Source organism: Pseudopipra pipra, chromosome 5 (assembly GCF_036250125.1).
Source record: "Pseudopipra pipra isolate bDixPip1 chromosome 5, bDixPip1.hap1, whole genome shotgun sequence".
In the NCBI taxonomy this organism is placed as follows: Eukaryota; Metazoa; Chordata; class Aves; order Passeriformes; family Pipridae; genus Pseudopipra; species Pseudopipra pipra.
Window position 1 is genome coordinate 18378094 of NC_087553.1, and position 25101 is coordinate 18403194.

Consider the following 25101-nt stretch of genomic DNA (forward strand, 5'->3'; position numbering starts at 1 on the left):
GTTCAGACTTTTGACCAGGACCTCAGCTGTTCACAAGGGGGCAAAGCACGGCTTTATATAGTGGTTCTGAGCCCCTCTGGGAGTAGAGCTCCACCTGACCTTAGGATTGCCCTTAGATCTACACCAGCAGATTTGTTATGTGTCTTCTTCCTCCTCAGCTATCTCTCCCCCTCTTTTTTTATATTTCCCCTTCTGGTCTAAGTGGGTAATGGAATAAAATGGGAATTGTCCTTGGGTAACCTCCAGCAACCAAAATGTTCCTTTTTTTGGCATAGTTTCAGGGATTTACAAATGCTATGTGAAGGCCACCCCTGTTGAAGGAACCAAACTTCTCTAGTGGTGCCCACTGAGCTCATCCAGGGATGCATTTGCACTAGACCCATTTGGGAACCTTTCCTGTTTCTCCTGTGAAATGCTCATCCCTGTCCCTCTTTGTCTTGGTTCTGAGGAGCACACCATGACCAAACAGAAGTGTCTCCATGAACTGTACACTGTGGCATTTTTCTGTTCCAGTCAGGGATAATAAATAGCAATGGTAATAAATAAAAACAGATGCTATAGACTGAAGTTTATGTATGACACATTTTCCAATGGCAGTACTCACGTTCTAGTACATGAAGTACTCTCTCTGTGTGTGTATGTTTTAGTTTCTACTCCAATATCCCTCCAATGTACCCCTTCTATGGCAGGAAACTGGGGTTGGACACAGGAGGGAGGGAAAGTAGCCTTCTGGAGATGTGGGTGTAGGCTGATGCACCTATAGGCTGCAAAACCTGTTGAGCAAACAAGTGGTCTAAAAAACAAATTCATGCTGAAGGAGTCAGTCTTGCTTACGCCGGTGTCCATCCTTCTGCCTCCCTGTTTCAGAGAGCTGAGGACAGATTGAAGGAAATGTCCAGGTTTCAGCCTGGCTGTCTCTGTCTGATTTGTACCCTTTCTTGGACCTGCCAGTGTTCTGCTGTCCCCAAGCATGGTAGAAAATTGTATTTTTTAGATAACGTTTTCTCTTTCTTTGAAAATCTAGCTTCTTAATTCAGTATTGTCTTGGTCAGGATTTTATACAGAAGTCCATGTGAACTTTGAAGTGAACAGAAATTTCATTGGGTTAATATCAATCTGTGGAGCAGGAAAGAATTTTAAGGGGTTTTTAATCTTGAGATGAGGATCTCACTAGTGCTAGCTCCAGGTTGCATATGTGATGCTGTGCAATACCATCCTTGAATAGCAAGTACAGTGTAACACAAGTGTCATACGCTTTTCCTGTGTTTCACTGAGGCCCTCATCTGACAAGTGTGTGTGTGTTGGAATTTGAACACGCTTATAATGCTTTATAATGCTTTATTTACATGTGGAGCCAGTTGGGGTGTTCCTATGGAATGACACTCATATATGCAGCTGAAGAATACTCTGGTTAGAGTGAAATGGGCTTCACTGCGTGAAGCAGTGTACATGCCTATCTAATATCAATAAGCATATGTTCATATATATCAAATTCAGTTAGTTGCTCACTCTTGACTTTCCATTACTTTAGCTGTACAAGAAAATGATGTTGGGTTGGATCAGGGTTACCTCACTGTGGTCTCCTGAACATTATCCATTCTGTGATTCTGATTCTCCTTCACTCCAACTGAAATGGAATGTCTTGTTTCAAACTGAGTGAAGAATGTGCTATTCAGTGAAAATGATTTGGTTTGAACTAATTAGCCTGTTTTTGAGAAATCTTCAGTTTTACCAGCTGTCAGTTTTGAAGCTTCAGTTTTCAGAGTTAAAGCCTCCTAAGCCAAAACCAGAAATTCAGTGGATTAATTAGATTTGGCCTTCACTAGCAATAAGAGACTGACAAGACAAGAAGTAGTAAATGTCATGTATTTAATGCTTGTTTGAATAGTCTCACATGAAGTCAAAGCACCAAAAGTTGAAGCTTTCTCAGCGAAGCCTAACAGCACTGACTGTCCAGACCCACCTTGTTTTCAGTATTCATCGCTGAAGGGATACTCTGGATGGTCACGCCACCTGTGGACAGATCAGATTGAACAAGTGAGTTCCTTGGGTGAAGCAGAATATCACATCACTGATGCAGTTGTCTTGTGCCTAACAAACCTCTTCCTTGCAATATATATGTGACCTTCATGGAAGGCTCTTCTACTTATTCAGAAGCTGCCTGCTCTGGATAATCATCCCTGTAGAGTTGGAAGCAAACCTCTGCATTTAAGGAGGTGACGGTGGAGCACCATTTTTTGGGCCTCCTTTAGGGAGAGATGGGGGAAAAAACAACAAGAGTTTGGATGTCAGGTATTGTCATTATTTAACTCAAGCTGATAAAGTGTTTTAGGAAAGGGGGATGGCTTCACTATGTGTGCATTGTGGAAGGCGAAGACTTCTTTGTTCAGATGTCTAGAAAGACCCCTAGAAATAAGGGATAAATGTGTAAGTGTGAAGCAGAGGTCGAAACATCAGACTGTACTACTTTGTCTTATGCCCTGAGCAGGTCTGGGTCTTGATGGTGCTTTCTACAAGTGACTGCCACATCCAGATTAGGTCTGGCTGTCCTCTAGCTCAGTCTACATGTAGATGCTCTGCCAGGTTAATAGCATCAGGGGCAGGGAATTTGCAAAGAGGCTTTGGGGTGACCCAGTTCAGGAGACAAAGGGATGTTCATGGCTGCATATGACCAATGGTAGAGATGTTTCAGGCTTCACTTTAGAAACTGCATGCTCAGGGAAGATGCACAATCCAAGATATTATTAAAGGCAAGAAGAAAATTCCCAAAGTCGACTTCTGGTGAAAAAAATAACACTGCGTTTACCCATTATTGGCAGACTTGAGAGAGGTAGTTGTTTTCTGTTGTGGATTTTATTTGTTTGAGAAGGTGATGCTAAGTCACAAGCCCTGGCTTGCCAAACACTTTCCATTAGCAAAATGAAAAATTTCTGAAGAGCATTCTCAGGTGTACCATGGCAGCTGGCTGCCTTGCCTTACAGCAGAGCACAACAAATACTGGCATTTGTCCCAGCTGTGAATTGCTCCAGTCTGGGAAGGATACATTTCACAATATTGAAGGTAACTAATTGGAAGGCATCAAACATTTTGAATTGGTTGTGTCAAAACATTTCATTCCAATATTCAGCCAAGCTCAAGTGTTAACACATTAACAGATTGATTTGGTTGAAAAAAAAAATAAAACAAAAAAAAACAAGCCACAACACTTTGGCTTGTTTGACTCCAGTATAATTTGATGATGTCTGAGTTGCCAGTGTCGTAATCTCTACTTTCCATCTGTGGAGGATGCTGGCTAATCAGATCTCACATGCTCAATAGTCTGAATCTTTTAAGTGAAAATTATTCACTTGGAGGAGTCAGTGCAGCTTGGAATAACTGGTAAGGAAGAACAACTGTAACAGAGAATTGGGAGCACAAGATAAATCAAGCAGATAGATTAATGTAAAACTTGCCCTGCACAATATGTGTAGATTTCTCCAAGTGGAGAAGAAGCAATTTCAGATTAAGATTTCCTGAAGTACTCATATTTTTACAAAACCTCCATTTTCTTCTCAGATACTTATCTTGCTAATTCATTCCACTGATTGCAATATCCTGTTTGTATGGGCTTACTCATGCCATCAGAACAACAGATTTGCACATGGGACCCATATGATATTTGATAATTGGACGAGCCAGAGAAAAGCTGGATTTCTCCATTCTTGCTGGCATTTGCATCACAGCAGTCAAAGGTTTTGCACAAAATTGACGAACCGAAAGTCTTTCTGTAACAGGGTTTGACTTTTTCAGATACATATTGCTGGATGAAATAAGAAGTGTCTTTAGACTGGTAACTTATCTGTTGCAATGTCAATTCCAGACACTTTAGTGTGAGAACACACAGTAGGCATACATATATATATATATATATAGTTGCTCCTTACATGGCAACATCACTTTTCCGATAAGGTTTTTTTCATAGAGGAGATCAGACTGTATTGAAGCATTTTCCTCAAACATGGCACTCCTGTGAAAACTACAGCTGCCAATGTGCATCCTGTTTTCCTTATCCTCAGCGTCCTCCTGTGACCAAATTTAGTCTAATAAAGCAAATCATTTAGTTTAGTAGTTTTTTGGATTGTTGGCTTAGAAAGTTATTCTTCTGTGGGCATTTGCATCCTTTCCTGGAAAAGACTCTTGCATTTGCACCAAGATTACATTTCGTGTATATAATCACTAAAAGTTTAAATGATATTACTACTCAGTTTAGCTATGTAAAAGCAAATTATTTTGAATACCAAAACACACATAAGAAACTCCTAGGCCATTTGTGAGGAGCCTTCTGGAACTAACTGCTGCTAATTGATGGAAGGCTATTTTAAGTTTTAAGAAACTAAAGCTTCAGAGCACTTGATCTTAAATGTGAAAGATTAACTTCATCATGATGCTTTTAACTTAGTGCATATCTTCCATAAGTTATGCAGCACAGTAAGTGGTTTATTTGTTTCTTTGCAACATTTCCTCCTATCTTTTGAGCAGTGGTCAAGGTTTTGGAGTGCTATTGATGCTGTTATCCTGCTTTTCATTATTTTTAGTGCTTGAGCATGCTACAGTTTGGCAGGACACAGATAATCCAAGATAACAAGAGAAATGCATGGAAATGAATCTCTAGCATTTGGCTAAGTATTGAGTGCCCTGAAAAGGGGAAAACAAGTTTGGTCATAAACTGTAGGTGCTCTTGAGCTGAAGGAAAAACAAACTGCCTCATCCTCTGGAAGAGGGGATGCTGGGTCAATCTGAGCCTTCTGGGATAACGCAGCCTTCAGGTGAAGCAAAACTACATTGGGTGGCAAGCTTTAGGTGACAAGCAGCAAGAGATCAAGCCTTGTTAGTTCTCAGAGGAGGTGGTTAGAAGTGGTTTAGCAGTCAAATGAGCTGTGTGGTTTTCTGTTTTCCTTAGAAGAGGGTTGAACTCCCCATGACAACAAGGCAGGTAGATTGCTGTAGAAGATAGCATCAGAGGAAAGGACAAAACAAAGATTCTGACCACTTGTGGTCACCCTTTTATAAGGAAGTGAGAAGGAGCAGAGCTCTCCCCAAATTAGCCCTGCTGTTTCATGTAGCAGTGTTCTTGATTCTTAGCCTCCTCTGTGGTAGTTTAGGACAGGTTGCCTCTTGAAACACTAAGTTTACAATCCATAAGGCCTTGTACTTGAACAGCAAAGTGGCTTGCATAGCACTGAAGTGAGGGTAAGACACGTCAGGGAAAGACAAGAAAGTGCCCCTATTTGAATTTCAGCTTAGATGTCTACACTGCTAGACAGGGATGATGCTACACCTTATCACTGCCTGAAACTGTCATGACCACATAAAATAGAAAGAGCTTAAGGAAATAGAGTAGAGATGAAATAGCCAGATACAGTCACTTTCTCCTAGGTGGGCTTTTGGCACCTGAGCTGTAAGGAAGTATTTTACACTTCTTTTTGCAATGGGTCCAGGAGCATATTCAGGCTGCATTAAAGACCTCCCATACTTAAGCCTTACCTTTAAAATAAAGTTGTTTATACAAAAGATAATATTAAAAGGAAGCTTTTTTTTTTTTTTTAAATCCTCTGAAAAAACAGGAATGTTCTGTGAGGATCTAGAATTCCTCCTGTACTTACATTAACAGTTCCACGTAACGAACGTTTTTGTTCAGGGCTTCAATTTCTTTCATCTCTTTCTCAGTGAGGGAGAAGTCAAAGATCTAATGGAAGGAGATGTTAGGAATGAGTTCACATTTCTTGTCATAATCAACCTTCACATGTTCCAGATTTCAGAAGTACAATCCGTCCTTCTCCCCGTACCTCTCCCACAAATCCACGCACTGGTTGCATTTATAGTAAAGTCTCGAGGACATGAATAAGCCCAGTCACATTTGCCTACACTCTTTTGCAAGAAGGGGAAGGTAGTCTGGCAATGCTGAGCCACCAGCTTTGAAAGCAGCATGTTGCCAGGGAAAGTAGGGAGTAGTGTGGGTACCGAGTGCTGCAGGGGACACGAGAACAAATTCTTCATCTTTTTTGGGTGTGGTGGGTTGTGAATCTTTCTGTCACACTTGTATGCAGCAATCCTTCCCTAACAAAGCTGTCCCATACCTGAAGACTGGTCAGAACAATCAGTCATACCTAAGTACCTGCAACCTTGGGCTACTGAGGTACTGAATTACTTCATCTTGCTTGTGCTGCTCACTGCAGCAACTGGTGCTCTGGGACACACCAGCTGGAATTTTAGGTACTCCAGAGAGTTAAAAGACACCAAAAGTTCCTCTCTGCTTTGCTCTGTTATTGTCATATCATGTTACCTTTAAGTGAAGGGGACAAAAAGCATCAAATGTGGCAAAGCTTGATATTGGTTAAGTCTTGTGTACAGAAAGAAATGGAAAAATCGCCTTCTATAGGGGCGAAGCCAATGTAAGTGGATTCATCCATGTACCACTGGAGTATGAATTTACCTGGAAATTCTCTCTGATGCGTTGTGGATTGAAACTTTTTGGGATGACCACCACCCCTCGCTGGACGTTGAAACGCAAAGCAACCTGTGCAGCAGTCTTGTTGTACTTTTTGCCAATGGCATTCAGCACAGGATCCTTCAGTAAAGGAGGGGAGGACACATTTACCCTGGAAGAAATTGGGGAAGAAAAAGAAACCAAAAAATCCCTCATCTTTAATATAAAATCATAGAGGCATCTACTTCTTTGTGAACAGAACACTGCACCTTTTAACAAGTAGCGTGAAAGATGAGAGAAAAGTTTTGCCACTTAAGTTGGCGGGCTGTCAAAGGCAACTTCCTATGCGATTGTCCTAACGTTGACTTAGTTTCTACTTCCTCACCTAAGCCTCACACGTTCCCAGTTACAAACACTTGCTTTCTGTTAGAGGAGACCTAAGGCAACCTCCTTTACAGACACCTGGCATTCTTTGATGACAGCATGCAGCAGGAGTGTGGCAAGTTTACATTCACAACTGTAATATTTAGACATTGAAGTTCAAAACTACTTTGAAAAATGGGGACAAAGGTATTTTACACAGAGACCCAGCAGTGGAGAACTATATTATTCTTTTCCTGGATATTGTCCTTCTGTTAGAAAGTAACATGGAGACTTACCATGATTCATCCCTTGAGGTTCCCAGTGGGCTGTACCCAACAATAACAATGTCATGTTGTCTGCAAAATTCTGAGAGTTTGGGTTGGGTGAAGTAGGGGTGGCATTCGACCTACAGGAGTAACACAGAAAGAACAATTATCAACAGAGCCAGATATAGAAGTGGATGGTATCTCAATATTTGTAGAGCTACAGAGCAGCTGATGCTTTCAGGAAAGGATATGTGTAAATTAGGGAAACTTAATCTGTGGTTACTGTTCTAACTGTACATTGCTGGGTGATGGATTTTTTTTTTCCTTTTTTTGTGGACAGCAGATCAACATCTGTGACTATAATTTGGCTGCAGGGAACTTCCATTGCCTCCCATTGAAAAGGTGGAAATAAGTGGAGGTGATGGAGGTGAGGGAAGCTCACTAGAACAAATAGACTGAGAAGGCAGTCCATCTCATGTGGGTCAGTTCTCTATTTCTCTGCCTCTGGCATTCAGGATGTCTAATCTGACGTTGTTTTTAGGGAAGTGTTGGCACAAGCTGTCCCAGATAGAAAGGTGAGGGGGGCATACGCAAAAGATGAGATTATGACCTTGTTGTGAGCTCTGCCCTCCCACATTGCAAATACAGTTCCCTTACAGGCAGAGATTTTCTGGCTGCGATCTCAGATTCTGGGAAAAGGATGTCTACAAGGTGACAGAGCAACCACTGTTTGCAGGGCAGTCTGAAGCTATCTGGCACATCTATGCTTGCTGGCTAGCTGCCCTAAGCTGGGCTTAATCTTTTGCCCAGTTTCCCTCGACCCCAGGAAGCGCAGCAATGCTCAGCGCGGTCTTAGGGCACGCCAGAAACAGCAATTGCATTTTGCACCCGCTAGGCATGTTAATACCAGTGAAGGGTGCTGGAATTTCCTCCTCTCACAGGCTGCCTTTCCCGCCAGGACAAATACAGAAATGAAGGCTGTGGCCAGCCACCCTGCCCTGCTCCATGGCAATTCCAGCCCTCCAGGCCAGGCACTGAGAGTGGGAATTTGGTCCTGGTTGCTGGCCCCTTCTCTGATACTGCTAATGTGGATATCTGTTTGTGCCAGATGAGTCAGAAGAGCTTCCCAGTGATTTCTAGGAAATGCAGTGACCTGCCAAATGCTAGAGCCAAAGGTATTGGGCATTCAGATGGGTCGCTGCCACTTATCGCCTTCTCAGAGCCCTACTGCTGTAATTTAACTCAGACGTGCCTATCATCTTCATGGGCTTGTTCAGCTCAGGTCAGTCACTTAATGGGGTCTCCTGTAAGTGAGGTTTTTCTCTAGCTCTTAAGAATGTCTTATAGGAAAGGCAAAAGAGAGCAAGTGCAGAAAATTTAGGAGTCAATTCTAATGGCTTTTAAACTTGAGAAGCTTAGAGTAACTCAGGATCCCCGATACTTAGTGTTGGGTTGTTGTCAGCTTCATCGAGGAATGGTTAGCTCTGAATGGTTTGTTGTGGGAATTTTTGGACTTGAAGTAAGGTACATGGCAAAGATTTAAGATCTGCATTGACTCAGTGTTCAACCTCGTTACGGAGCTTTGGCACGGAGGCACCAGTTTTATAGTCCTGGAGCAGAAACTGAGGAAAGCGGTTGCTCCGGCACATTCAAATATAGATCTTTAGCCTGGATAGGAAGAGTGATATTTTCAAGCTAGAAATGGAAGTGTGACAGTATGGAGGGCAGTGTCTGTGGCAAAGTATACATCACATTTCTGTACATGGCGGCCTAGGCTATGTGTGTGCCTCTGCATTCCCTAAAGGGTAGTGGCACTGTGGCAGGCATTGCTCTTGGCTTGCAGTCTTACCTGGTTGCTGACAGGTTTGTACTTAAGTCCTGGCTTGTTCATGATCATCTCCAGTTGCCTGCGGTTGAAATTGGATACTCCAATAGACTTTGCCAAGCCTGCATCCTTACATGCCTCCATAGCCTGCAAAGAAAGCAAAGACAAGAGGAGTCTCACATGTTGACTTGATTCCTCGTAGCATGCATTTTAGAGAGAGATGGAGGATAGGCCGTTCTTGAGACTGCAGAAAACCCTTTGCTGCGGCAGAGAAACTCTGCACACAAACAATTTAGTGACTGTTTGAGGCAGAGCAGACCCCACTGTGCAGCTGGATGCCCCTCCTACTGGTTTTGTTATTCCTTTCTGTCTCACAGGAGCTGAAAGCTGGGAGGTAAGAGGCACTGTGTGTTTGATGACCTCTAGTTGGCCTCATATGCTTTATATCACTTGGTGACAAGTCAGCAAATATAGTCATCTGGAGCCATTTTTGCCTGCTAGCACCATACTGAGAGAGTGAAATTATCTGGATTCAGTTGAGCCATTTTTATTTAGATTGATGTTGCTATTTGCAGGCACTCACCACCACCTTTTTTTCTCCAGGCTTGTTAGCTGAAGAGAGTGGCCTGCTATAGCATAAGCATTACAATAAGCACTAGCTCAAAGATAAAAACATTACAGTGCTGTGAGATCTGTTGCTTTCAACATTTGAGCAACCAGCCTGTGAAAAAGAGAAGGATGAACTGCATCAGTCAAAGACAAGAGTAACATAAGCAGCTAACTTGGAAGTCCCTGTTCCCCCTGAAACTCAGTCTGGATGGCTCAGCAGCCAAGGGAAAGCTCAGTCCCACTCCAGGCCTTCTCCCGCTGAAATTTCACTCAGTCTCACCATTCTCCATCTCTTTCTGCTGTACCTTGGGTAGAGCTAAACTGGCTCACGACTATTCAGATCTAGACAGTACAAGCTGAAGTGGACCATTTAGTAGCACCTATTACCTCTCTTAGTGTGAACTGGGCTGAATTAGCGATGCTTTTTCATCAGACCTGGTGCAGAAGGAGAGCTGAAGAGCTCTGGCCATGAACTAAAGAATGTCCACGTTCTTGAGAGAGAGAAATGTGAGGAGATTGCTAATTGCGCTTTCTGCCTCACCCAAAATACTGAGACCAAGTGGCAGCAGGCTTAAGGAAACATTTGCCTACAGGTCTAGAACATATCACAAACAAATTTAGGATGCAATCTTTCAGGCAAGTGCTACTTCCCTCCAAGTTTTCTAACCAGAAAAATCTTGTGTTCCCATCTGATAAGTAAATTTAGAAGTGAGTGAACTTGTTCTAATGGCAAGTGATGGCAAGGTCTTGGGCTTTGGTGGTTTTTTTTTGAGAAGGGAAGAGGTTGGTTCTTTGTTTTTTTTGTTTTTTTTTTTTTTTTTTTTTTTTTTTTTTTTTTATGTTGAGCTTCAGGGCAAATTCTGTTTTTTCTTGAAGGTGATTTTTTTTTTTTTAAGAGGATCCAGTCTTTTCTTATGGTTCCAATTTTCTTCTTCTGTAAAGATCTGATAAAGGGGAAGGATTGGTAAAAACCTAATGATAAAAGCCTCAAGAAGCGAATGTAGAGTGCACTCTCTGAAAGAAGGAATGTGGATGTTGGATATTTCAACAATGTTCTGTTTTGTTATAAAAGTCATTAAATGATAGAAACAAGCAACATCCTTAGGGACAGAAGTCAAATTCATACATAGGAGCTAATAGAACCTGATCCATTTGCTCTGGCAAATGCTTCAACTATGTTTATGAAAACCACAGGTAAAACTGAGAATGAGAATCTCTGGGTTTTAAAGCATATATGGATGGATGTTGTGTTTGCTTACCTCCCAAGTGGCACATAAGTCTGTCTCATGGTAGATAAATTTTCCATTTTCATCTCTTGGGTAGAGTGCATCTCCAGGCTGAAAAGTAAAACCACATTTTTGTGCTTTAAAGAAAAGTTTTTCACCCCTAAGTGCAAAGATTTTTCCACAGACTCTCTTTCTACTAGCAAACAACAACAACAAAAAATATTGAAAGGCTTTCTGAAACACCCTGAGTTCAACAGGTCATTCATGCTGGGCTTACCACATCCTTGACTGCTGGATTACCCTTGGACACACTCCTGAACTGTCACATGAGCATACACTCAGCAGTTCCCGGATAGCCTTGTTTTTCAGTAAATTTTGACCTTTATGTTGGGGCATCCAAAGCACTAGTCTCCTTCCAAAGGGCTGGATTAGAGTACCAACCTGTATTCTCTTCTACTTCCCTCTTTCCTTCCTAGCCCTTCCCCTGATCCCTACTTGTGTCCTAGGCACTGAGAAAGAGTGTCAGCTCAGTCCAGTTCCCAACAGCTGGATGGACCAAGAGCTACTAGGAGTAAAGGGTTACATGCATAGCTAACCTCTTAAGTACATTATCCCCTTTCTTTGGGCACTAGAAACTCTTTCTTCTGATCTCTATACCCTACAGATTTCAGAGATGAGTTATGAGCTGTTACCTCATGAGGACAGCTTTCTCTTATTTGCTGGTCATTTCACTGTTGTTGCAGGCAATGCATTAACACCTCCCTCCCTACTGTCTGATCACAATTTCACTCTTTTTTTTTTTAACAACAACTCTTCATTGATGTTTGACATCTGATCTGACGTCAAACCGCTACATTTCAAAGGGCTGGGTACAAGATGTTGACATGGTAACTCCTTGGGAACATGCAGCTGTGACTAATATGATCAGTAACTAACACCTCCCAATTCAGTCAAGTTCAGATTCAAGGCATTTAATGGGAAAAGTGAGCATAAGGAAAACAGACTCAGATTTCAGAGGGCCAAGGTCTAAGTTACAGGCATAAGGCTCTATCTTCCAAATGTGCTGGTTTTCCCAGAATTCGACAAAGACAACTTGTTGCTTTTGTTGCTGTGTCTTGCTGGAAAAAAGAATATCTTGACTAGAAGGAAGTAGGTGGCTGTTGGGTACCTTTTTTCTATTAGAAGGCAAAATTTGCCATCATAATGTGAGGTGGAGAAGCCCTTTTTACACCTCCCCCAGTCCTCCCCCATGGTATTTTGGAACAAACCATTCATCCCCATGATACCCCAGCAAACTTTCCAAGGACTGCAAGTTCAACATACAGAAATTGTACTTCTTAAAGTTCAGGGGATGAATCTGAATTCAGGACTTTTTTACTCTGTTCTACTTCTAATTAATTAATTTTTATTCAACATTTTCTATAGTAGTCAATAGACAGCAATCATATTAGCTAATTTATCATCCTCTCTTTTTTCTCTATCGCTTGTGTTCTAACAAATGAACCGAGTCAGGATGAATGGTGCTTGAAGATGAACTTCTCTTGACTGAGATAAGTGGTGTCAACTATTGTGGATTTCTAGGGGGATCAATAGGTTTTCCTACCACCATAGAACTGTGCAAGGTTCTGAAGTACAGTTGCCTCTCCTCAATGGTCTCCAGGCAATACTTTCTCTGCCAATCTACCTTTTTATTCATGGGAATTCCTGAATGAAAGAACTGTTTGCAGATGCATAAAGTGCTGTGAGAAAGACAGTGATTTGACGGTGACAGGGTGGTGGTTATGGGGTCTTTGAAAAGGTCTTTCAGAAGTTGGTCACCTTTCTTAGCTCTGGGTTCTCATGAACTACACCATACCAGTCATTTCCACTAATGTTGCTGTCTTCTCTTGCAGTTCTCTTGGAGGTAGCTTCACACTTTACACTAAATGTAAGGTGGCTTCCTAAGATGCTGCCCCATGAGCACTGAAATAATTGTGGCAACACTGTACAGTCACTGCCACTATGCAGGGATCACATCTTATCATGTCATGTTCAAAGTCTGGAGGCACTCCAAAAGATATCAGACAACCTACTTGCCTATTTAAAACACAGCAGTTTTAACCACTGAGAGGAAAAGCCCTGCTCCCATTATAAAACTTTTCTCACCAACACAGATGCAGGAAGGCAGGTCTGCAAATACCATTGCTTTCATAAAATGGTCTTTGACAAGCAGGCTTTCTCAAGAGAGCAATTTCAACAACTTGTGAATGCCTATTCTATAAGCAGAAGGCAATACGTAGTCAAATAGTGAGGCCGCTAGTCTCTCTTGGGTTATTCTTTCAAAATGACAAGATACTTAGATGAGACTTTTCCAATGTAAGGCTAAAATACCTGCTTTTCTGCCAGATCATGGAATAATTCAGCTGAGAGGGATTTGCAGATCATTTAATGCACACGTACCTGCCTACTAATAAATCAGTCATCTGAGCAGAGTCTCCTACAAAATCTGCTAGTGGGTATGAGCTCCCCAGGCAGAGGGCACGTGGTGGCCAGCAGGAGACCTGTTCCTGCTGGTCATCTACCTTGCTTGATTAGAGGGGCTGAGCACCACTGTTGGGGTCTAAAGGCAGTAAGGACAAAAAGTCCTAAATGGGGAATCTACATGAGGGAAAAATACAGGGAGGTGCAGGCTAATGTTGGTAGGTCAGTGAACAATGTCACCCCAGGCCATTCTTGAGCCACTGAAAAACGCTAGTGTGGTGGGGCTTTCCTCCTCTGAGTGGTGCTGTCTGAAACCAGATTGCTCTTACTCTGCCTGAAAGTCCCTATGACAGCTTGCACCAGTGGCTGGGCTCTGCAGGGGCATGTTTCTTACTGTTTTCAGAGCAGGACTGTAAATTCTGTCTCAAGTACTTCACTGGTTCCAAGCAGAGACTGCTTTTGCTAGAAGGCTTTGGGAGAGACAGGAAAGCACCAATGTTTGCAGATTAGAGGAGAGCAGGAGTTTGTTAGCATCACATCTGCATACCAAAGGCAAGCATCACACCCAGGATGGGTGTGTTTGCGAGAGAGGGAGCAAAGGAAGGAAACCTGTCACCATCGCAAAAGGATGGGTTTTTTTCTTTCTGTATTTGGCACAAAAAAATGTATATTTCTCAGGCAGAAAGTGACTTCTTTTTTTCTCTCCTCTCACGGGGGACATGAATGAATCTCTAGGTCTGCTACTCCTTTAACAATTCAAGACTGTTGATACAAGCCTCAGGGAGTCAGATGTACATTACTTTAAAGCCAGCTGCCTATGTCTTTATATTGTGAGACAATGACCTTCACTATGTGGGAGAATGAACTACTAGAGAATACAAACACAGGCAAAGGGAAACAGGAAATTGCTAGTGGTGGGAAATTTTCAAAAACGTACCCAAAAGGATTCCATACGTGTGACTGTATAAATAAAATTTTAATATTAGAGTCTGGTTACTCCTATACAGGTCTTAATAGGGTATGGCTTCCTCAGGGGAAAAATACTGCAGATCTAAGGTGATAGCCTTGTTGATAAATTTCTTCCTATCTGATACTTCTGGTAGTTTGGAGTCTGTAGCAAAATATGATTTTAATAATCAGAGAACTACCTTCCTTGCAAAAAGAGGCCAGTTTAGAGCTTAAACATCTCTCAGAAACAATTAGCCAGCTAATTGCCTGACCTTATTCTCTCTAAGAAGAGGGATTTAATTAGTTCAAAACCACTTAAATATTTTGAATATCATACTTCTCATTTCAGTATTATTTCGTTTGCCTTTATATCATGTACTTGTAGAGGAAAATTGTAAAGCAAGTTACAAAGAGCTGTGAAACCAGAGAGTTTGTGGACTTACAAGAGCTGGTTGCAAGGCAAAAGGCATAAAACTCTGATGTGAGCTCCTTGCCTTGAAAGGTTTTACCTACAAGTTGCCCATAGCCAGCAGTATGAAGGGATATCAGACTAACTTTTGAGAGTGAGAGATGGACAACCCACATTTGGGACCAACTGTGGTCTAGTGAAGCTGTCCGAGAGGAGCACTGCAGTTACAAAGATTAAGATCATAATCATGATTTGCCCAGTGGCTTTAATTTGGGACAGAGTAAAGGAACCAACTTGGTGTTTTTTTCCCCTTTCCTGCTCCAAACTTTGCCCCTTGTGTATTGCTGCTTTGTATAACTTCTTTCCTCCAGTGACTAGCTCCTCATGGCCCAGAGAGGATTCGGACACATACACTGTTCCAGCTACAGTATTTCTTCAGCATAGGAAGGGCTCTAACCCCAGTTAGGAGACCTGTCCTTCCACTAGAAAGACTCTATGCAACAGCTGTCATTTGCTGTTCTCACACCACCTATGACCCTCTCTTTGTGTGGTTAGTGCACAGAAATACACGCATGCAGTATACACGAAACATTATCTGGTCAAAGTGCTATTGTCAACATAGGCTGGAAGTTGCAAGGAATACGTGGGATGGAGACCCTGGCAGGAGCCAAGTTCATGCACTTTTTTCAAGCAATTTTTCTTTTTACCTTGAAAGCCATTGGCAGCTCAATAATGTAGAGGTCAACGTAGTCCAGCTGCAGGATCTTCAGTGTCTTCTCCAGTGTGGGACGCACCAGCTCTGGTGGGTGGCAGGTATTCCACAGCTGGAGAGGCAAGCACAGGCTCTTTTCTAGGCGCCAGCAGGAACAGTGAGCCAGCTGAAGCCCCCCAGCACACACTCAATCCTTCACTCCTCAATCCCTCTTGTCCTCCTGACAGAGCCCGTTATGCACAGTGCAAAGACATTGTGGTTTATATCACTGCAAGGCAAAGGTGAGGGGCCTTACCCTGTCCTCTGCCAGAGCCAGGTGCAGAGGTCAAGACAGGAATTCCTGCCCAGGGCTGATGTAGTGTTGACTCAGTAAAGCCATTGTGCATTTGTTTATTACAACACAAGTTCTTCTGAGCTGAGTATATTACAAACTCTTGCTCAATGAACTTAGGAAGATTCCTTTTGTTTTCCAAGCATATGCTTTCACTGGAAAACTTAGTTCCCACAAGGAATCTGTGGTCAGTTTTATGCTTGAAGGCAGAAGTTCAGATCACATGAGTTAGCTGTTGAACAGCCAAGCACCCAGCACAAAGAGAATCTCTTGGTTCTCTCCTGTGGTCGTGGAGCCCTAGTGACTGCCTGACCTAGTGAAGTTATTGTTTACTCCCCAGTCCTCACCAAAAGATGTATTTGTGTTTAGTCCTTGCAACGCAGGTGTGACTAGTTAAAGCAGTCTAAACCTCTTTAATCCCACTTCTTCATTTTTGGGTTATGGATTGTGCTTAGTTGGTTACTGTTCAGTACTACCTCTAACTGAACTCTGCTGATGCACATCTCTTGCAAGAATAAAACCATAGCATGGTAATTAGTAATCAAGAGCCCTCTGTAAACTGATTGTTGCAGTCAAAATCCACAAAACTCAAAATTAACACACAATAGAAGGTTTAAAGTGCCATTTGAATGCACAAAATAAGACGGACTATTTAAATTTCTTTTTTTTTCAATGCACAAAACTGATATGTGGAGTCATGTTGAAGTTTTTGTCACTTTTGTTTGCTGGAACAACCTGTTGTTTGCTGGTGTGATCATTGTCTAGTCAGTTCAGCCTCCAAATCTGACAGCCACTGAATGCCAAGGTATAGAATGAATTTGTTCCTAAGACACAAAACACTTGAACTGCCATTTTTGGGAGAAGATGTTGATTATAGGTCCTAAAGGGTATAGCCTGGGTAAGTTTTAAGGTATTTAAGATGCTTGGCTTTGTTTTCTTTTGTTTTGTTTCCAACTGAGTTATTCCCTGGGAAAACCACCTGCTAGTTCTGCCAGCAGAGGCAAGAACACATTATCTTGAAGTTAAGTTGTACTGAAAGCAGCACATCCGACCCTGCCCTAAGCTGACAAACCAGAATAAGGTTTGGCACCTGGGAAGTCATACTAGGCTTTCCCTAATTGTATCCTGCAAGGTGTGAAGAGTTTACAGTCAATAGACAGTGGAAAGAGACTGAGGTGCACTACAGTAAAGGGACCGAGGTCCTGTTCTCAAGTTTCAAGTTGTGCCACTGGATTTCCTGAAAGATTGTGGTCTATGTATTTTTTAAGCATTTACATGTAAAATGAGCTTAACTTGTATTTAAGTTAGGAATTGTAGACCCTTCATGTTCGGTTTGTTTTGTTACTGTGGTTTAGAAATTTGATAACCTGAGGTATATGCTAGTTTAGAAGCAGTTTTTCCGAGTGCCCTTTCTAGCTCAGTGCTATTGAGCTCAGCACTTGCCAGTGAATATACTTCCCTTTAAAAAACTGCAGAGTTCTAAAGAAACAGCCTTTAAAAACAGCAAACATTTGTACTATGTCAATACATCGATGCCATGGAAACTTGAGAGTTTCATAACTGTTTTCATGATTTGTACAAGTTATTGTATTATCTACCTAAGTAGAACCCATGTAGATGTTAGAGCAGTAGTCAAAGCTGCCAGCTGGCTTTGGCATTTTAGGACACCACATTTCCTGGAAATGTTACTTCTAGTTTAATGAAAGAAATATCCTGGGATGAAAGAGGAGACCAGAAAGGTCTTGCTGTATAAGCCAAGTGAGATGCTGGCAGTTGATATAAAACCTCTAAAATTTCTGGATGCTGAGCTGCTCTGCCTGATCAGCCAGCAAGAAGTGAGAGCCAAGTGCAAGTGCTGATGATTTCAACTGGCAGATGCAGCCCGATCACACCAGGTCACTGTTCCAGTAACACTGCCACTCAGCGGGGCTGCTCTTGTTAGTCCCTGCTGACACATCAGCCTTCCATCTGCGTCATCTTTGCTTAAGGAAAGGTCTGCGTGAGGGGCTTGAGTCTGAAGGGTCTTGGGAATTTCCAGTACTTGTGATGTCAATAAGGCAGAAAAAAACCCCAACTTCTGTTGTGCTTGACTGCTTCCAAGAATGCAACAGCTCGTGTCAGTCACTTACCAATCAATGCCTGATGTATCTACTGGTGGCTTGATATTTGCCAGTAGTTTGTAAGACACATAAGTTTGTGAGGTACATAAAACTAAAGATACATAAACACATAAGGCAAGGGACATCCATTCCTACTCTTCCTGGGAAGTTCAGGGCTCCTGCGAAAGTGTTCAGTGAAACCTGTGAAAATCCTGGATTGTGATGGATTGAATAGGTTGAAGAATATTTTCCACTTCTGCCTTTGAACTCTAAATTTAAAGACTACAGAATCGCTACAACGAACTATTATCCTGAGCACCTGAAATTTTGTCAAGCACAAACAGGACACAACAATAAGGTAAATCCATGTGTGTCCCATCTCACAGAGACAAGGCAGGCTGGGACCACAGGCATTGATTGTCATGCTACTCTGTGTTGCAGCCCTATGGCTTACTGGATCTGCAGTTTTGCAGGTAACTCAGTGTTTAAGTAGTGATTATCAACTAGAAGAATCATCTAGTGATTAGATCAGACAACTGAATATAGAAAGGCTTAATAATAAAGTAAGTTTGGAAATTTTACCGGGAGGTGTGCTTTTACAGACTTTAAAGGTTGATATGGGAAAATAAACTGCAGGGGAAGAAGTTGAAAAAGTTAAAATACTCAGATTTGTTGGGACATCTGATTCTAACCTTTTGGCATGATTTGGTGGTTTTGATTTGAAATATTACTGCTAATTTGCAGTAGTGAAACTATTAAGCAGTTGAAACCAAATATTTTCATTGATCCAAATCAACATATTTGACATACAAGAGACTGACAAACTTCCCTGATAAAGGCAGAAAATTTGAGGGCATGAAGTTTTTCTCAGGATGGCAAGGTTGCTACCAGCAGAATCAGGCAGGAAACTTGGAAAAGAGTTGCATATTTTACAGATTGGAAATTGCTGTACTTGAATATTGGTCTATAGCTGCTGAAAATCCACTTGGTCTGTAGACTACCCAATACAAAGCTTAGTTTCCCAGATCATAGAACTTAAATAAATTGCTCACAGTGTTTTATCTCATGGGATTTTTCACTCTAGGAACAGTGTTTATTTGCAAGTCTGTTGAGTAACTTTTGTGCATTACGTCTTATTTGGGAAAGGAGAAAGGGAAAATATTAGGCTAATATGTTCAAAGAAGCACTGCAGGAAGGGCAATTTGAGGCCATAAGCTCCCTTAAAAACTGGATGGGGACCATCAACCCTTATTCTACAATGTGCAATGAGCTTTCTTGTACCTGGGATATAGTCATTGAAGTTGTAACAGCTTTTGTCAGACACCTCATTGGACAAGGGATTTGATTCTTCTAGGAGAAAGTAAATTTTTACGGCTGAGACTGTAAAGTATTAATTAGTTCATGCATTACTCCAGCCTTGTTGCTCTAGAGCAGGAGTGTAATGACATCTTCTCTCCAAGTAAGTTGATTCATCATCGTAGAACTTTTTAATGACAGGTGATACAGTAACTAAGGGTGTAGCTTGATGAGTAATTTTCTGGCAGTAATATCAATGTAAGCACTTGTTGTTCTCCCATACTTAGACATTGGCATGCACATGCTTGCTCCCACCCCTTTCATTGTGCAACCTCATGGCAAACCTGTACAGGGAATCACTCTGACAGAAAATAACTCATTGGTAGGATCATTGTCCATATCAGGCTCAGTGTGTGGCTATAAAAATGTGCATGACAGCACAGTGTGTGGTACAGTAACAGTTTAGGGAACACGGCTGAGTGTAGCAATGGTCTTAACTTACAGGTACCTACAATACTAAGCAGAATGGATGTTGCATGGTTCCCATTGCTATCAGAGATTTAAACAGAGAACAACAGTGATTCCTGTGCCTAACAGAAAAGCTAGTGTTCATAAAGATCTGAGGCATTATGGTAATGCTAGCAAAGAAAAATAAAGGATGTTGGATCTGGAAGGAAACATGCCAGATGTTGACCACCGGCATTCTTAAGGAAGACCATTCACGGAAATCCTGGATTTAGTGTAAATAATCTGAGCACAGCTTCTCACCTTGCCACAGTAAAAAATGTCTTCTCGCTTGATCTTTCCTTCAGCAATCTTCTCCCGGATGGCTTGTCCCACTTCATGCTCATTGAAGTAGACAAAGGCACCGTCGATGTGGCGGTAGCCAGCATCAATGGCAATCTTCACTGCCTCCAGACAGGAACCCTTGGGGGTCTGGTGGGAGAAGAATAAACATAGCTTCAGCCTCCTGCTCACCTTCCCTTCAATGCTATAGAGTCACTGAGATAAGCACAAGATTCATGCTGAAATTCATCCAGTCTGACCATCCCTTACCTCCCCAGATATCTGTGTTTCAATTTCTAAATAAAAAAGTGCTGTGCACTTTTCCTCAAAACTGTTGCGAATGTGGAATTCGACTGGAAAAAGCAGCAAAGCAAAAAATTTTCTGTGTTGTGAAAGAGAGAGTACTAGAATCCTCAGAAAGTAGAATTGAATGTATTTTATATAAAAATTATTTCAGAAATTGTCATCTAGAGAGCAAGGACTTTCCCACAACAGCCATTTGATAAAATTCCTTACTCATTCTTTACCATTGGTGGTAGCGCAATCCTAAAGGTGATAACTCAGGACTGTCTACTGATGTTCCCAGTTCTGGACAGTTCCTTTATTGTGTAGTTAAGAACCAGTAGTTGTCTTAATATACATTTATACACATTTTATTGCTTCAGTTTAAGATGAGCCCAAGAAACCTCCTAAAAAGTCCAAGTGACATTTTTGTACTGTGTACTGCATTTATATTTACTCATCATTGCCAAAATTCAGAATAAGCTTGTTTTTTTGTAACAGTCATATTTTCCATTAGCCACTGTGGCAAGCAAAATTACACGTAGGCTAAACCAAGCAAAAAAGCATAAAACTGGTTACCAAAATTATTTGTTCTGGACACTGGAATTGTACTGAAAACATCTTATTGTTCCTACACTTTGTATAATGAGAGAGCAGCTCTAAGGTGGTCAAGGGCTCTCAGCAACATGCAGCAAGACTATTCTCCCACCCTTTTCGTGGGCATTGCTCTCCTATGACAGGGACATCTGATTCACTTTAAGAAAAAGAGAAATGGGGGAGTCAACTTGCTCTGCTGTGTTGTTGTCTGTCAGCAACAAATGCCAAGAGTTGAATTCTGCTACCTGCAAATGCAGGGCCAAAACCACACAGCTTCTCCTATGAAGAAAACAGATGTCAGAGACATCTGGAAATGAGAAGGTACGAAGAGAACGTCAAATTTGTTGGTTTTGCTGATGCCAAGGGAAGACGAGAAGCAGGACTGGCAGTAAGTGTTGTTAGGAAGGACCACTTTTCACCACAGCAATGGCTCTCTCTCCTCTCTGTCCTTTTACAGCTGCCACTGGCTTGGCTGTCCAGGAGTTTGCCATGAAATAAACAGCTGTTCTTCCATCACCTGATGAATTAGGTGTGAAACTCATAGCTGCTATAGGACATTGGTCTTCCCTTCCATGTTCATGTGAGAAAGGTCTATGAAGGATTCCTGCAGACACATGAGGGTCAACTTCTCTCTTTCAGTCCTAGAGCTGTGGGCTGGTGACAGACTATTCTAGGATAATAGGACTATATTCCAGCCTGCTTCCTCTGCTCTTCAGTGTCCCATCCCAACTGACTGCTGTTGGACACAAATGGACCAACTTCTGTTTGGGCCTGTGGGGACTTTCTGCTCCAGCACACAGTGCCCAGAGGTTACTTAAAATGCAAAGCCGCTCACGCTTGCCCTGATTTATGACGAACATGAGCGAGGGCTCAGAGGCAAAAATGGCACAATTAGGCACTCTACAGTATTTACAGCAGTGATGATGCAATGCTGTTAGCTTAATTGAGAGAGACAACGAAACACTTGTTTCAGTGCTTTGCTGCTTTTATTGTGGGAGCCTCCCAAAAGCACGCTTGGCTCCTGCCAGGGCCCTTTCCTAGTTGTCAGTAGGTTGTAATGAAGACCATGGCAGCCAACAGCCTTTCGAGACGAGTCAATGGCTAGTTTTCACTTGGGGCATGTTGGGCAGCATTACAGAAGTGTGAGGCATGGAGTAGTGACAACCTCCAACATGTTCGCTGCTTTGTCCCTGCCTGAACCTGCAAGGAAAGATTTGAGAAAGGCATCAGGAAGAAAGCTCTGACATGAGTATTACAAGCCTGCTGTTACTGATGACAGTAACCTCAGACCTCTGCCCCAGCAATGAGCTGCACAAGGCTGTAGCCGCAGTTGCAAAGCTCAAACTGATTAGCACAGAACAACAGGACTCAGCTTAAAGGTCTGGCAAGCTCAAGTTTAAGTGATGATTAGTTGTCTGAAAGAGAAATGTATTTCCAAATTGCAGTCAGTGTTTCCTCTCTGAAACCTGATTTTTGAAACTATGTGACTTTTAGATTGCTTCAGCCTGTTTCACTTTTACCATTCAAGTGTATGAAAGCAGAATATTTAGAGGAAAGTGATGCATTAACCTTAATGCAGATTTTAAGAATTTTTTTTTTTTACGTTTTCCATTTGTTGAGGAGCCTGAAAATGGGGCGTGAACCTGGTACCAGAATTTTCTCTCTTCTTTTCGCATGCTTGAGAGATTGCATGAACACAGCTCCCTGTTGTTTCCTGAACTGTAAACCAAACTCCATCAAGTAAGGAAACATTGATTATTGAGTTGCGTCTTTTCTTGGACACCAGGGCCACTTTGGACAGTAAGAAAAACAGAAGGAATAGGTTGGGAAAGGTAGAGTCTCACATATAAGGGAACAGCACAATTGCAAACTTGGGAGAAGAGTAGAATAGAGAAAAATGAGAAAGCTTACAATTACTGCAACTGCTTTTGGCTGAAGCAGTTGACTCATGTTAGAGCTGAACTTCTACGTGTTTCTTAATTTTTGCATGGGACTTACATCTGTACAAACAATCTTGTGAAAGACTCCTCCATCTCAAGGAATAATCTTATTCCTCAGGGGCTTGGAGAGACTTTTTTTTGGATCAGACCTTGATTACCAATGGCTAGAGATGGGTTTATATTAAATATAAATATTTTCATTGAACCAGTTCATTTAATCTGATGTGGTGTATTAGTTCTGACAGATTCTGGTCTAAGGTGCTCCATATAAAAATGCAAAACAACCTAGGGAACAGTTTTTGGAAAATTCTGCCTCTATTGAACCATCCCAGCTGAAGGTCTGAGACATCTGTGAGTCTGGAAACTTTATACCATATGTTAACTTTCATTCTAATGGAGAAACTATCATTTCTAGGATTTCATGTGTTTAATCCTTCCAAATCCTGCACTAATAGGCTGTGGTAAACTGTGCTGATGAGTTGCACAGGCTAGTCATGTTGTGGTATTGCTGCTTTTTAGAAGTGTTTCCTTAAATGTCATATCTTGTTCCATTGTTTCCTGACAGACCATACTGAAGTTGGATGACTCAGATCACCACTGCTCATACATCTTTCTATCAGAGAAGGTACAAACCTCGATCTTTCCCCTCTACCTGGCTGCTCAGCCTGAGGTGTTTTAATCTCTTCTGTCTTTCATGGAATTAAAGTCTTTAGTAGTGACCAGATCAGAGATTAACAAGTGAAACCCAGCTTTTATTTAAGTGTAGATAGAAGTTTATGTTATGACTATGTTGTATAAGGACCGGCACCACTCCAACCACAGCACCTGGTAAAGCTGTATCTCCCAGGCTATTTGGCCATGGAGCAGCCACCTTTACTTGGAATCCCAGACCTCTTCCTTCTCCTTGCTGTAGCTTATACTCACTAGGGTCTGTTATCTAAAATGCAGTTGCCTATGCTGTCTACTCATTCCAGGTAGGCCTTTATTCTTGTGCCATTCCCAAATAAGCAGGACTCACATATAGAGAAGTAGAAATACCAGATGAGGTACTGAAATGTCTCCATGTCATAAACTCTTTGTGCTTTATCAGTAGTAATTCAGGACTCTTTGGTTTTGGCCTTAAGACAAATCTTTGCTTTTTATTACTTTTTATTTAAGTGTAGGTAAGAGCTATGCTTGATCCTTAGCTATAATTAATGTTTCAGCTTCTAATCAGTGTGCCCTACAACTATGCCACTTTGATCAAGGACTTGTTTTAGAACTGGAATTTTATAACCACTTATACACTGTAAGTCAGATATTTATCTTCAGTGTTCTTGCAGTCACTGATTTGTGCCAAAAAAAGGTACTAAATTTATCGCATGTTTTATGATAAAAGAAAAACTTCTTGATTGACTAGAATGATTTGCTCCATTGCTAATAAATTTCTTCAATAGCATCTATGTTATTCTTAAGATCATAAAGTTTAAGGAAACAATACACACAATTATTCCCTCTCTCAATCAATGGCTTGTAAACCTGCTGATTTACCACCACACATGGCAGATTAAACCAGTATCAGTTCCCTTCAGGCTCCATGGTAAACAAATGGAACAGAAGGGATGGGGGAGCAGACTCAGATATGCACCTTCACTGGAAGAAATGAAGCAGCAATTTGGCCCCTTCTCCATAGATGAAGTAGCCAACTGGACAGTTACCACTTTCTGTGAGTCTGAAAAAGCAATGTGCTTCATCAGTCCTGTCTGTCTGAAAGGGTCTGCTCTCTTTTTCCTCTGAGACCATAAACTTTTTTATTTTTTAATGTTTATTCCAGACACCTTCCATCATATCCCATTTTGTCAAAAACTATTTTCCCTACCATAGCAAATGAACAGTTGCAGTTTTATTCATGATTGCATATGACCAAGCCACAGGAGAATATTTTTGTACAGGCATACCCATGAATTTTTCTCTTCCCTCTCAAGTAGAACAGTATTTGCTCAGCAGTGTTAGTGGTTTTCCAAATTATTACTGTTATTTAAGTGTCACAGTTCAGCTGCCCTCCAATTCTTTTGCTTTTTCTACAGCATCTTTTTCTGGTCAGCAATTTCCATTGGCTTTCCAGCTGGTTAAGAGGGTTATCTCCAAAGACAAAGCTAACAGCACACATTGGTGGTAGACTCTAATCTTGCAAAACCACGCCACTGCTTGTATGTCTTAACGTCACTATTGTAATTTATTTTTTGTTAGTCCACACAGTAAAGGAAAACAGTCTGATTCAGGCTCTCAGATTCTGCTCTGCCTTGTTTCACACGTGCAGCTCTATGGAGTTGCACTAATGTCAGCAGCACATGAGAGCTGAGAAAGCAGCACTTCAGGGAAGTGCTTTAGGAGAAGTGCCCTTTACCTTAGTCCTGAGCATCTCACCTGGTTAGTGCAATGTTATCCAGTCCCTCAGCTGGAAATAACGATCCTAGGAAGAAAAGCTTGAGGTGTTAGGAGACACA

At 41.7% G+C, this 25101-nt stretch overlaps 1 protein-coding gene across 1 annotated transcript in view; it reads right to left on the reverse strand.

The window, feature by feature from the left end:
* Positions 1-1852: 1852 nt before the first annotated feature.
* The window catches only part of AKR1D1 (aldo-keto reductase family 1 member D1), a 34529-nt gene continuing 11280 nt past the window's right edge, over positions 1853-25101 (reverse strand). Inside the window, exons 2-9 of the mRNA XM_064654777.1 lie at positions 19779-19946; positions 15280-15396; positions 10789-10866; positions 8945-9067; positions 7126-7235; positions 6473-6638; positions 5643-5725; positions 1853-2013 (exon numbers count right to left, since the gene is read on the reverse strand). Of these exons, the coding sequence (XP_064510847.1) occupies positions 1971-2013; positions 5643-5725; positions 6473-6638; positions 7126-7235; positions 8945-9067; positions 10789-10866; positions 15280-15396; positions 19779-19946 (888 nt within the window). The 3' untranslated portion in view covers positions 1853-1970. The remainder of the gene's footprint in view (positions 2014-5642; positions 5726-6472; positions 6639-7125; positions 7236-8944; positions 9068-10788; positions 10867-15279; positions 15397-19778; positions 19947-25101) is intronic.